Genomic DNA, 13,709 nt, shown 5'->3' with positions numbered 1-13,709 from the left:
TTTTTGGAATATGCGGAGATGGCAAAACTTACAACACTAATAAGAGACAAAAATTTGGAATGCTTCAAAGAAAGTTGGAAACCATTTTTGTTGTATCTAAAGAACTATTTTCCTACTATGGACTTTACAGCAGGGTTCGAAATTCAGTAAAAAAAACCTGCAGGTTGGATAGATTAGCTGTGTTTGTAAGGATTTAAATTTATGTTTTGAACTATTATTATAGCAAGGGTGAACTTTATAGCTGATGATTCACGAACAGATGTGTGCGGGAAGTCCACTTTTGTCTATTCGTAATAAATGACATATTAATATTGTTAAAAATAATAAAAATTGAATTTGGGGAAAAAACCAAACCAACCAATCAAAATTAATGCGAGCTCCCCCCATTAAAAAAACAAAACAAAACCAATCCAATCCAACCCTCTCCTCCCTACAAAAACCAAACAGCTGGACTCTTTCCCCAACCAGACCAAACTGTCAAAGAGGAGCTGTGATCCCTGCCAGCTTCTTATTACAGAGCACAGGAAGGAAGCAAATACGCATTCAAAACAGAAATGTGAAGAGCACAAGAGGAGGTCAAGGCCTTGTTCCTGCACAAATGGCATTTCATACTTGGCAGGACTTTTTAATCACTGGAATGGAATCACATGTCATATTTGGCTGTATTGGAGGCAGTCAGCGTTGGTTTGTAAGCTTGCCAGGCCTTGCCAAGGCTGTGCTTTCCGGGCACTCGATTGGAAGGTGCAGCTTGCTCCCTGGATCCTGTGCCCAGCAAACCTCATTGGCGGCAAACCTCAAGTGGGCTCCTCTGGAGTGATCCAAGCCAATTGTCTGAGTGAGTGCTTCCAAGCAAGAGGCATTTGCATGGACCTGTAGCAGTGTAGCAGCGTCTCCCTCAGCCAAGAGGTGAGCTTGGGAGTCTGTGGGCACAAACGCTCCAAGGGAGATGAGAAGAAAAGAGGAACTCAGACACGACGGTATGTTTTTAACAAAAGGGGCAACTTTATTAATATACTTAAATAGGTTACAAGTCGTCACTTAACTTTCTAACTAAAGGAAACAAAACAGGACAGAATGGAGTAGGCAAAAAAACTTTCCATCTTGGCCAATCTGTTGGAAAGCCAAAAATTCCTACTCGGCCCCCAACAGGGCGACCAGCAAAGCCCATTCTGTCCCTGGGAGGGAGGGGGAGGGAGGGAGGGAAGGAGGGAAGGGAGGAAGCCCAGGGTCACACAGAAGAAGGGAATGGCAGGGCAAACAAAATTGGGGGGAGTCCCAGCCAGCCCTCACCCACCCCCCCGCTCCTTGCAGGCATGTTCACGTGGTCTCCTCTTCTGGGGCGGATCGACTCCTCCAGCCTCCCAGCAGCAGCACATGCCTGCAAGAAGCACAAAGCAGCGTCAGTGGGGTTGCCCTGCTCCTCCTCCCTTTCCACTCTGGCAGCCCAGCAAGCGGGGATCGGGCAGTGGGCTGGGGGTTGATGGGGGGGCAAGCCAGAGAATTCGGGCTCCCGACTGTGCAGCCACAGCATGGAGCAGGAGGGAGAGGAGGATTCTCTGGCCTGCCACCGGGCAGCTCCAGGGGGCGCTACTGGGGCTGCAGGGGGGGCCCAGAGTCTCCCAGGCTCCTCTGCTGCTACACCGGTTTGGGAGGAAGGAGGAGGGAGCGGAGGGGGGAGTGAGGCGTGGCTGCGGGAGTGGAGGGGGGGAGGAGCACACCCTCGGCAGGGGAGGGGGCGGATGCCTGGATGGGGCTTCCCCTGCCAGGGGAAGCCAGGCCGCTGGGGAAGGGGAGAAAGGTGGAAGGAGGAGGGGGCGCTCCCTGGCCAGCTGGTGGGAATGGAGGGAGGCGGTGACTTTGCCCTCCTGCTGGGGCCACACAGCCTCCCCGGACCCAAGGGAAGCCCAAGAATGGTTCCAAAGGGCCATTTGGGGGCAAGGTGGTCCTGTAGCCTCCTCCCACTGCCTGCCAGCAGAAGCAAGGGGAGGGGCTTCTGCACCCCAGAGGCGGGGCTTCCTTGGGCCAGGGGAGTGGAGCCTGCTTCCCCCTCACTCCTCAGACAGAACTGCACTTCCCTGCTGGATGTCTTCTTGTGGACAGATCTTGTGTCCACGCACTTGGAGGAGGTCTTCTGGGAGGCCCCTGCGCTGCACGGTCTTTCCTGAACCTCCCTTCAGCTGCTGATCTTCAAGGGGAGAGCACAGGGCTGTTGTTCCTGGAAAGAGAGAAGGACATTGGTTCAGAGATGGGGGGTCTTCTCACACTCTCCCCCATGACACCACCAAGCACCAGGGACTCCTGGCAGAATATTTGTGTCCTCATTTCCCAGAGGGAAGAGAGATCTTTCCTCTTTCCCTTTGGCTACTGGTACCACCAGACACAAGGGCCGAAGATGGCATTCCAACACAAGGGAGGGTTGCCCAGATTCCTGCCCACCCTTCCTGCAGCCCCAGCCCCCTCCCTAACCATCGGGGCCCCTTCAAGTGAAGCCCTGCCTTGGTCTACTCACCAGTCGGTCAGGTGGAGAGATCACCGTACTCTGGCGGGTGTCTCTTCTTCTTACAGCCCGCCCACAAGCGCCGAACGGCAGCCCGCAGCCCGTGCCGGGAGTGGAGGGAAAAGGCCTTCTTCACGATCTTCTCTGTCTTGCAGGCAACTCTCCCGACGTCGGGGTCATGGTCGCCAAGCAAGCTCTCCAGCACTGGAGGGATGAAGGAGAAGGTTCAGAAATGGCATGAAGAGATCACCCCACCCTTGGCCAAGCCCCACCATTTGCACACCAAGAGGGCGCAAGTCCTGACTCTTTCTCCCCTGCACTCTGGGAAAGCCTACTGCTGAGCATCCCTGAGGATGCAAGCGGGACCTTCCATTTGAGGGGACAGGTGGCCCATTCCAGCTCTGTGGTCCCTAAATCTAGGCCTCTCCCCTCACAGAAACTTCCCCTTCCCACCCAGAAACCGGCACTTACCAGCATGGAAGGTCTCTATGTTCCCTTCAGTGAGGATGCTGCCCTTTTTGTGGACCAGGTGACCTAAAAAACAAGGGTGGAAGGAAATGGGACCACAGTTCAGGACACTGTGCATGGACAACCCGATCATTCAGGAGAGGAAGTCCTCCCCTCTCTGCTCCGTCTGGGACTGACAATTTGAGCCATTCCTCCAGGGTCTCTTATGTCACCTTGGGAGGAAATTAAGCCAAGAGACCTCGCTAACGCTCACTGGGCCAGTCCTCCTGGGGAGGGAACAGCTCCTGCCCCTCCACACCCTTCTGGCAGTGCCTTCCAAGAGAATGAACCTTTGCCCACCAAGACGACCCACTAAGGGAGACCCAAAAGTCTTGTTTCGCTTACCGATCAGCAGGGCAGCCGTTCTCCTCACTGAAGGCTGCTCGCTGCGGAAGAAGCCCAGGATCTTGGTGGCCTCCATCTCCACGGCGTCCTCTGTGCCGAGCTGCCGAATCTGGGATCAAGAGCAAAGACAAATCCCGAGTGAGCAAAGCATCGCCCAAAGGTCCTTGAGCCATTTGAGCCGAGGGATGGACAGGGAGGGGCTGCCCTTACCAGACGCTTGGCGATCTTGTGGAGCAGCTCCTGCAGGCTGTAAGAGTCCCGCGCCAGCAGCTTGCCCTCCAGGTGCCATAGGAGGGCTTCCGCCAGGAGGCTCAGATTGTCCTTCGCAGCCTGCCAAAAGAAAGATCGGAATGGGAGTGAAAAAGGCTGCCAAGGGATTCCAAGAAACCTCTTAGGGGGCTTCAAGGAGTAGGGCCTGGATAGGCCAAACCACAGCAGGACAGCTCGTGAATTCACCATCCTGTGAGGCTAACTCTGGGGTCTGCCACTGGGCGGCTGGACTTGGGGAAGCCTAAACACCTTCGTAGGGGTTGCAGGAAGAAGTGGGCTCTCACCTGTGCTACCTCCAGGTCCTCATCCTCCACATGAATCAGCACCGCGATGAGGGTCGTGATGTTCTCCTCTGTACCCTCATGATGGTGGTGGCGGTGCTGCAGGAGATCCAGGTGGGTCCTCATGGCTGCCCTTCGGATCTTAGCCTCCTCCTACAAAGAAGAACAGGGGTTGTTATTTGGGAGGAATTCCTCACCTTCATCACCATGCAGAAGAGCTTGCATGGGTCTCTAGGGGGTGTCTGGTTTCCCTTCTCCAACCCGTTCGGAACCTGCAGGTTGGCCGGCCCTCATAGAGCCGGGGCGGAGGGCTGGCATGTAAGTACTCACGTGGTGGAAGAGAGGGCGGCACAGGGCAGCCAGGACAGCATTCACCGTGGCCTGGTGTTCTGATGGAAAGTGCCTCAGCCGCTCCATGAAGGCCAGGACCCCCAAAGTGGCTTCCAGACTGGAGGTCCTGAGCCCTCCCAGGATCCCGGCACTAAAATCCTGGGGTTTCTTCGCCTAGGGAGGGAAAAGGTGGATCCTTGAGAACACATGCTAGTCTACCCCCTGCTAAATGGACCACATAGCTGTCCATGTTTGATGCCGCTTGGCTTCCATCCAAGAGGGGTGAGAAGGCGGCATTGGAGCACGTGGGGAATCAGGGCTCCCACTGAGAGATGCATTCCCTTAAGGATTTCTCCTTCATCCTGTGGCAAGGGTTCCACAGGCTGAATCCTCCCAACTGGAAAAATCTTCCTGTCACACCTGGGGATGCCTAGGAGCACCAGCCTCAGGAAGGGCTCCCCAAAGAGAGGAGTCTCCATGTCTAGGGATGCTCCATGCCCAGGGATGTCACTCACCGCCTTCAGGGTGCCATAAATTTGGAGAAGACCCCTTTCGCTCAGGTAGCGGATGTTCTGGCTGGGGTGGACTAGCCACGCTACCAGGAGCGTCCAGGTCTTCTCTAAGGCAGCAAAGTCTTGGTCTTTCAGGAGCAGCTAAAAGAGGGAAAGGAGCAGAAGACCCATCAGCCCCTGGGGCCAAACCCTCCTCTCAGGGAAGCCCACCTGAGGAAAATGCTTCTCACCTCCACAAAGAAGGCCACCTCTGCGAGGGAATGCTCTTCTGGATCTTTATCGAGGCTGAAGAGGGAAGCCAGGTATGCCTTCAGCCTGGCCACTGTGGAGGATGGTGTCTTTAGGAGAGCCCTGCAACACACAAAGGCCCCTGCTGAGTCCTGGGCGGGAGGCCCAGAAAGAGCAGACCTGACCCAAACCACCCCAGCCCCCAGGCCTCCTGAGGAATCTCCTATTCACTCCTACTTACCTCACCAAGAGGGCCACACCCTGGAGGCAGCTCTGCGGAGAGCACAGGGATTCCCAGCAGGTCTTCTCTGGGGTCACCTGTGCCACCCTCTCCAGCAGGGTTCGGACAATCTGCGTGGTCTCCCTGCAGAGAAGAGAAGGTTGCTGTCACCACCATGTCAAGGGTGGAGGCAGTGGACAAGGGAGGGACTCCTTGCGGGGTGGCATAGTATCAAGGGTGGAGGGACTGAGTTGGACCATGGGAGGGAGACCACAGAGGTAAAGTGACTTTATCCACAGCTGGCTTTTTAACACTGCAGATGCATTTTAAGGCTCTCTGCAGAGCCAAGAGGGCTGCAAATTCTGGGCTCTCCTTTGTGTAGCTGAGGGAGGGGACATCTGTGCCAGAGTCACCCCAACAGGCCAGAAATGCTGCTCACCCATCAGAGTGGGACATGGGAGAAATGACCCTAGCCTGTCCTCCCAGAGTGCTGGAAGGAAGACTTGCTGGCCCCGCTTTCCCCACCGCCATGACTTACTCAGGAGGCAGGTAATGGCTGTCTCGGTTCCCGACTCCCTCGGTGGTGTTCTGCAGGCCGGTGAGGATCTTGTTGACCAGGCCCACCAGGAGTTCGGGGAACCTCTCCTGCACCTCACTGGCAAACTCCACGCTCCGGATGACGTCCCCAATCTTCTTTGTTGCTCTCCCCTGCGAAGAAGAGGAGGGTCAGGCCTCAGCACACAGTCCGAGGGACGGTTATGGGTCAGGAGAATCCCCAGGGCCAGGCCAGTGCCATGGGTGTCTGCACCCACATCTGGGCCTGGAGGGTGCTGCCTTTGGCTCAGGGTGCATGAGGTCAACTGCAAGGGAAAGACATCCACAAGGGGAAAGGGCAAGTCCCCACCTCCCGTGTGAACAGTGTCTGCCATCCAAGCCGCCATCCTGTGTAGTGCAGAAAAGGAGGGGCAGATGGGTGGAGTCAAGTCATCCTTGGTTTGCGCCCCTTACCTCTCCCAGATGGACCGAGGAGAACCAATCTGGGGCCAGCTGTCCTCTTCTTTCCTCTTCGCCGATGTGCCTGAGAGAGGAGAGGAGAGAGAAAAGCTTCTCAAAGAACTGTCCTGTTGGAGATGGCAGCCAGCTGAAGAAGTACACGGGCACCCAAAGAGATGCTAAGCAAAGATCTCGCCTCCCTTGGGAGGTGGCTGGCAGGGGAACTTCCTCAGGCCAGAGATCTCCCAAGTCCAGCCTTTCATGCCCCACTGAGAAGCCCTGGGAAGTGTTCAAAGGGGGCATCGAGACAGGAGCCCTCCCCTGCTCCTTCTCCCCAACACCCGCTCATGCCAACAGCATGGGGGTCTCAGAGCTCCCTCTGCTAACAGCCAGCAATAGACTTGCTGGTGTCTCTCTTGCACCGGCTGCCAATAGGCCTTCTTGGGTGAACTCCCCCTCCAGATTTCTCAGGGAGGAGGTAGGAGGAAACATCCCTCTATGGGGCTCAGACATGGGGGGGCTGCCCCTGTCCCCTGCAGCCTTCTGCTGGCTATGCTAAAATCCCCCCAGCTCCCTACTGGCTCCTCAGCTGAGACGAGGGTACCTACCTGGCCGAACTGGGGGTCGGCGGAGAGTCCCTCACCTCGTCCTCGATGCTGCTGATGTCATGCATCGTGTCGTCCTCGTCCGTCGAGGAGCACTGTGGAGGAGAGAGAAAAGAAACGGGAGCGTTTCAGGGCTTGCGTTGACCTTGCGAGGCTTCTGAGAGGAACCAAGCCCAAGGGACGGTTGGGAAGACATCCGGCTCTAAAATAAGACCTGCCTCTTGGTAGAAAAGGCATTTGGCATCTCAGCCCAGAAGAGCCTTTCACCACATTTTTGCCCCCTTTCCAATGCCTCAGATGCATTTCCTCCCATCCCACCAATCACAATCCCTCCCATCCTGCAGCATCTAGAACTAGAACCATTCCATTTTCTGACTCCTGCTGGGGAACAGGGCACTCACACACACACACACACACACACACACACAAACACACAAACACACAAACACAACCTAGAGCCCGTTCACATGAAAAAATGGATGATGAAATGGATCATTTCTCACCTCCGCGGAGGACGAGTCTTCCACCGTGTAGGTGTTCTTCATCATCTTCTTGATGAGCCACTTCTTTGGCTTCTGGACTCTGAGAGGAGAAAGGAGAGACATGGCATAAGAACAGCAATGCATGCCCTGTGGATCAAGTGAAAGACACGTGTAGCCCAGAACCCAACAGTGGACAGCCAGATGCCTATTTAGTTGGTTGTGAACCACTTGAGACCTGGTTACATGTGGCATTAAAGTGTGTTTATTCAGAGAGAGAGAGAGAGAGAGAGAGAGAGAGATATCTCAAGATTCGGAGGTTCCTTGGCTGTCATGGGTTATAATCTTCAACTGGATTCTCCTCCATGAACATGTCTAATCAACCAAGGTTCCCAGGGAAGGTGATCCGCCTCTATGATCCCTGGAGCGGCCCTTCAGCTGAGAAAGGTACCTGGGGGAACTGGTGGCATAGTCCCCTTCCAACCCCTCTTCCTCCAAGCTGGCATGTGGAGTCTCGGCCCCCGGGAAGGAAGAACTCTGTGAAGGAGAGAAGGGCAAGAAATGGTTGCTATGGCCCTCGCATTGAGCTTCCTAGGCTTCAGCAGGGAAAAGGCCAGCCTTCCAGCGGTCATCACCAGGTGAGCTGAATGCAGGAAGTGGGCCGGAAGGGGATCGTCCCGTTCTGGACATAATTCTTCCCGCTTTCCTGATTTTCAACTTTCTTAAAAACCACTTTGGAGCCCAGGCATGCTGGCGGGGGCGGGCGGGAGAGATGGCAAAAGAGCTCCTCTCTCGTGCCCGCCTTCCTCGCAATGAGGTCGGTCGGGCTGATTTCAGGCCTTCGCGCACTCATGCAAATGGCAGAGGGGAAAGGCATCAACTCCCCCCACTCCAAGACATGCTGCGCTCCCTCACTCAGCTGGGGCCCTGATGGCTCTGGTGACTGGAAAAGACCACTTCCAGTCCACTTCATGCTTTCAGTCGGCTCCTTAGTGAGGACACTAAAGGCACGTGCAAAAACATGCCCAAACTGGGTCTCCTTTCCACTTTCTTTCCCATTTCTTTTCCCTTTTTCATTTAGTTCATTTCTCATTGGTTTGGTTTAGTTTGCTTATTGTTTTGTATTTTTATTCATTCTTCATTTATTTGTCACTGTTTTTCAATGGTTGCCATTAAAGCAACAGGATGCTCCACCTTTAACTGTGAGATCTCGACCAGAAGTCAAGGCCATAGCCACCATCTCCTTGCGGCCATATTCTTTAATCCTATCACCCCCACCGTGCCACCATTGTGATGAAGTGTTGTTAAGGGCATGGCTGTCCCTTTACCATAGCTTTAAGCAAACAACTGTCAGAAGATGGCCGCCCACCCGGCAGCATCAAAACTGGGGCCATTCCACATGCTCTCTACTCCTGGACAACACGGGGGACCCACACACCCAACCCATAGTTCTTCCGAGGGAGGGACTGGATGTTGAGGCTTCCTGACCTCTCCAAGGGATGGCTCTTGGTCAGCGGCGGTGTTTTGCAGCCTCCTCAACACGGTGCTTGGCCTCTGGACGCTAAGAAAAGAAAGAAAGAAGACACATGAGATCAGAACACGAGTGCTTAGAAAGAGCTCTGCTTGATGAGATGAATGAGGCATGCAGCCCAACACCCTGTTTCCAGGAGTGGACAGCCAGATGCCTGCAGGAAGCCCACGGGCTGGGCATGGAGACACCTGCCTCCATGGAAACAACCCTCCATGCTGCTCGGACCTTCTGTCCACCCTTGGCTTCTTGCTAAACTAACCACCTCCACCCCCCAAAAAATTGCATGGGCTCCTAAGGAAGGTCCTCTACTTCCATGAGCCATGGAGCTGCCCCTCCAGGTGAGAAAAGAGTACCTCGGGGAACTGACAAAGCTCTCCACGTCCAGCTCCTGATCCCTAGTGTTGTCTTCTGGGATCTTGGCCTCTTGGATGTCAGGACTCTGCATATGAGACAAAGGTTTCCAATGAGTGTACTCACTCTGATCTTCCTAGGGCCTAGGATTCGTAGGGAGTTTTCCCCCTGACATTTTCTTTGAGTTCATTTTTATTTCTTTAAATTATTTTGATTTTTTTTAAAAAACAAAAAAAACTTATTAAAAAGAAACCATGTGTTCTAATTCTAACTGTGTTAGCTCAGCCTTTCCAAAGGGAGAGACAAGGTGGGCCCCTGAGTCCGGAGTGAGGGCCATCCCTCCTGCTGTGAGCTGTTTTTCCCTGAGGGGACCAGGATTGTCTCTACAGAAATGCCTCTTCAGTCAAGAGACCTGGAGGATCTCTGCCAGGAAGACCCTCTCCTCTCCTGACCCGTCTCAGGGTCTTGGGAGCCGTTTGATGCCTCCAATCCAAAGCACACAAACCCAGAAAGGTGGCCATTGGAAGGAGAGGCAGAGGGTGGCAGAATCCTTCCCTAGCCACGACGTTCCCACTGTAATCCTCTGGCCAACATGCAGCAGCTGGATTTCCTCCCCTTTCAGGATCTGACCCCCCTCTGTCTCCTGACGGTGGAGATGCAATCTCCCCTCACCCCTCCACCAGCCCATCCACAAAAGCGACTGGAATCGTTTCCTGACCTCACAAGACCATTCGGTGTCCACGGTCTGGAGAAACCATCCATCCTCCTCAACCGTGAAGACACTGCAGGAAGAAATACAATGGCCTGAGTACCTCGGAAGAGCCTTGCTGGATCAGACCAAAGATGCATCTGGCCCAGCACTCTGCTTCCAATAGGGGACAGCCATCCGGCAGGCCTCCAGGAAGCTATCCTCTGTGCCCTTCAAGCTAGCGGACATCACCACCACATCTTGGAAGAGTGAATGCTTCTACGCAGGGGCGTAACTACCATGAGGCCGGGGGAGGCCGTCGCCTCGGGGCCCCACTGCCTTGAGGGGCCCCCCAGAGACACCTCCCATGACTCCCCATTGCCCCCTGCCCAGCCCCAAGACCCTTCAGCCACTTGCCCTGTTTGCCCTCCCTCCTGCTGGTCCTCCTGGTCGGCCATCCAAGCAGCAGGCAAGCTGCTTTTCTCCCGGGCGCCTCTCAGCTGATCGGCGGCTGGGCGGGGCTTCCAGGGAGGCCTCCGTGTAGGCCTCCGTGAAGCCTGAATTCGAGTAGGCTGGCCAGCCCCAGGAAGAAGGCTGGCAGTCAGAGTGGCCACTCCAGTTCTCTGCAGCAGACCCTCTTCTTCCCAGGCCAGACAGCTCAGCCGTGGCCAGGTAGAAGGTGGATTCCTTTTGGTGGTCACACCCCGCCCCCCGCCCCCTATATCCAGGTAGGGATCTGCTTGCCATAGGGCTTGGATGGGGGGTGGGGAGACTGAGAAGTCTCTGAATATTTCATGGAAGACTGATTGGAAAATTTGCTGGCTTAAAAAAAACCTCTAAAAAGTCCTATAAGTGGCTTGTTTCATGGCAGGAAATTACAAAAACTTCTGGAACAAATTTATTTATGTCTTCATTCATTCATTCATAAATACACTTCTGTTCAAATTGTTTTGCAACCCAGGTCTGAGTGAGAACTGAGACATGAGTGAGAACTGTGACGCATGTGTTGTGCTTTTATATTTTTCCCCCTTAGGGTCAATCTGGCCCACATGTGAATGCAGCACCTCCATTCCAGAGGAGATGTGTGTTAAAGGGCTTTCAAAGCCTCTTGTGAAAAACCTCCTGGAATCAAACTGGACTGAATTTGTTCAGAATTCTGAGAAAACAAACATAGGCTCACCCTGCATGGTTGAAAGTCTCCTTTGCTAATCTGCAGTAACGGGCCCATTTGAATCATTAGTGTTTCTAGTGTGTTCTAGGCATTAAAAGTAGCACAAAGATATAGTATTCAATGTATATCACTATATATTGTGAAGTGTGTGTGTATTCAGTGAAATGTATTTCTTGGCAGCATACATATTTTGAAATATCAGACTTAAATCCTTGGAAGCCTGGGGTGTGTGGAAGCCCTGGACTTGGGGGGGGGGGGCATTTTAAAATCTCTTCTCAGGGCCCACTCCAACCTTGCTACGCCCCTGAGCGCATTTGGCTCCGTTCTTAGAGCTCTACTTCGAAAACGGAGCACAATGCAGAGAGCTTCACGATTGAAAAGGGAGCTGCATCTGCTATCCACAGAGCCACCACCGGGTATTACTTGCTAGCAGACTGGAAGTCGCTTAGATGAACTTCAAGCTCAAATCCTTGGTTTTGCAAATACACCACATGAAAAAGGAATTTTTGACTTGGAAATAGTTGTGCCTGAAAGGTATCCATTTGAGCCTCCAAAGATGCACTTCCTGACTCCTTTAAAAAAATTTTTTACTCCCATATAATTCTTCTCTCCTCATTTGCTCAATTTTGTACATCTGTTTTTTGTATGTTTTGAATGAGGACAGAAATGTGAGAATAAAAGCCCCCTGCTTACGGGGCAAAGAGGCACCTTTTTCTCTTTGTAAACCGCCCCGAGGCATTTTTGGAAGGGCGCTATAGAAATTGAATTATTATTATTATTATTATTATTATTATTATTATTATTATTATTATTACTACTACTACTACTACTACTACTACTACTACTATTATTATTAAAAATTTCTGGGCGGGGGGGCCCATTTAAGAATCTTGTCTCAGGGCCCACTCCAACCTAGTTATGCCCCTGCTTCTACAGAATGTATGAAGACATCGTTTTTGTCTGCCCTGCACCTCTTGCCAGTCAGCAGCACTGGATCCATCCCAGATCCAGGCTGGCAGGGGGACAGAAAACCTTCCCTACACAAAAGTTCAAGAAGAAACTCTACCTCCTCGGGGAACTGATGGCATGTGCGTCTTCCAGGATCTCGTTCCCAGTGTTGACGGTCTGAATCCTGGAGCCATCCGAGAATGACTTCTGTGGATGAGAATGGAGAGAGGAACGGGTGCTCTGGTGCCCACTTGACCTTTGCAGGGCATCTGGGGTCCAAACATCAACCCTCCTTCAAGAGGTCCTTCTTAACAGAGGAGCTTAAAGCAGGAGGTGGCTCCTTAGCACCTCAAAACCATGTCTACCAAGGTGTAACGGCTCAGAGAGGAAACCAAACCCAAGAATCTACTGAACCTCAGAAACCAGCTTTCCGCTTATTCCTGGGCAGTCGGGTGAGATCATGGGTATTACACAACATTTGGAGTGTCAGGATCCCGAAGAAGAGTCAGGCCTCCTGCTACATGGGACACTATGGTTTCTTTAATGGTACCTTTAATTAAGGAAAGCCTAGCTAAGTTATTCTCTTTGCTGGGCAGAGCTATTGGCCACTTGATGCTGCAGACCCGTGTTTTGAGGCCCTTTTCAATGACACCAGAAAGTGGGCCATGAGGAGCCAAGAAGTGGCAGTGGGGGAAGAATGCACCATCTACCCCAAAGAAGACTTTCCCACTCTAGTTCCCCTCCAGACTGCTCCCTTCCTGGATGTGTTTTCTGCTTGGTAGTCCAGAACAAAATCAAAGTCTAGAACCCTGGGGGAGGGAGTGATTTGGGGCAGGAGAGCGGAATGAAGTAGCGAGGTTGGAAGATAGGTAGACACACCCCTCTTCCCTCTCAGCACTTCCCATCCCAAAAGTTCCCATGATGCTTCCTCCATAGCGAGGGTCTCCAACCTTTGCCTGAGTCACTTGTAGTTGAGCCCGGATTGTCACTCATCCCACCCACCCAAGTCACTGCTACTACCACTGCAAATATCAAGGCATATGGCTTTTCCAGACAAGTTCTCAAAGCATCCCTTCAACTTGCTAAGACTGAATCTCTACCACACGCCCTCTATTCTAGCTCGAAATGGGGTCTCTCCCACCCCCTCCCAGCGCTGCCATGTACAGACTGGGTTTTCATCCCTTACCAGTGACCATTTGCTTGTTTTGGCCACGGAGCACTCTTCATATATCTCCTGTGGCTGGAAGTCACTGAGAGGGAAAAAGGACAAAAGACACAAGTGAGTGAGTGAGTGTGTCAAAGGAAACCAGAGTAGCCAGTTTCCAGCAGTGGGCAGGGGTGAAGGCAAGAACCCTCCAAGCTCCTTGCAACATAAAGGTGACTTTCTTTATTTTATTTTATTTTATTTTATTTTATTTTTTTATTTATATACCCTCCCCGCTCTCAACAACATAAAGGGCTTTCTTTCTTTCTTTCTTTCTTTCTTTCTTTCTTTCTTTCTTTCTTTCTTTCTTTCTTTCTTTCTTTCTTTCTTTCTTTCCTGATTCATTCATTCATTGGATTTATATATATTTATATACTGCCTAATTTAAAAACCTCTAAAACAGCTCAGCTCCCTTGGTTGGGGTTTGGAGAGCGGCTACTGGTCAGAGTAGAGCAATGGTCTGACTCAGCATCACCTGTTCCGAGGGGCTGCCACGACCCCCTCCTCTTCCCCCCAGAGGGGCTTCCATCACTCCCCATCTCAACTGCT

The 13,709-nt window shown here is 52.6% G+C and overlaps 1 protein-coding gene and 1 long non-coding RNA gene across 2 annotated transcripts; both read right to left on the bottom strand.

The window, feature by feature from the left end:
• Positions 1 to 980: 980 nt before the first annotated feature.
• LOC128332500 (uncharacterized) lies at positions 981 to 7,367 on the bottom strand. The gene is made up of 14 exons (XM_053266820.1): positions 7,292 to 7,367; positions 6,792 to 6,883; positions 6,199 to 6,268; positions 5,729 to 5,898; positions 5,212 to 5,334; positions 4,973 to 5,093; positions 4,746 to 4,883; positions 4,231 to 4,404; positions 3,904 to 4,053; positions 3,560 to 3,679; positions 3,350 to 3,458; positions 2,969 to 3,031; positions 2,510 to 2,701; positions 981 to 2,215 (listed from the first exon to the last, which is right to left on the bottom strand). Exons 1-13 carry the CDS (start codon positions 7,334 to 7,336, stop codon positions 2,517 to 2,519), a joined length of 1,560 nt encoding a protein of 519 aa, XP_053122795.1. The 5' UTR covers positions 7,337 to 7,367; the 3' UTR covers positions 981 to 2,215; positions 2,510 to 2,516.
• A 1,390-nt stretch (positions 7,368 to 8,757) lies between these two features.
• Positions 8,758 to 9,932, bottom strand: LOC128332522 (uncharacterized). Its single transcript, XR_008310680.1, has 3 exons — positions 9,868 to 9,932; positions 9,152 to 9,237; positions 8,758 to 8,828 (listed from the first exon to the last, which is right to left on the bottom strand). It is a non-coding gene; the product is annotated as an uncharacterized LOC128332522 (long non-coding RNA).
• Positions 9,933 to 13,709: the final 3,777 nt, after the last annotated feature.

Source organism: Hemicordylus capensis, chromosome 7, assembly GCF_027244095.1.
Source record: "Hemicordylus capensis ecotype Gifberg chromosome 7, rHemCap1.1.pri, whole genome shotgun sequence".
Classification (NCBI taxonomy): Eukaryota; Metazoa; Chordata; class Lepidosauria; order Squamata; family Cordylidae; genus Hemicordylus; species Hemicordylus capensis.
Note: the sequence above shows the minus strand (reverse complement) of the source record. Positions and strands in the feature narration are given on the sequence as shown.

Coding starts and splice junctions, on each gene's coding strand:
- LOC128332500 (XM_053266820.1), bottom strand. CDS start 7,336: ATGATGAAGAACACCTACACGGTGGAAGACTCGTCCTCCGCGGAG. Junction 6,269..6,791: donor CCGACCCCCAGTTCGGCCAG/GTAGGTACCCTC, acceptor CTCCTCTCTCAG/GCACATCGGCGAAGAGGAAA. Junction 2,702..2,968: donor CATAGAGACCTTCCATGCTG/GTAAGTGCCGGT, acceptor TCATCCCTCCAG/TGCTGGAGAGCTTGCTTGGC.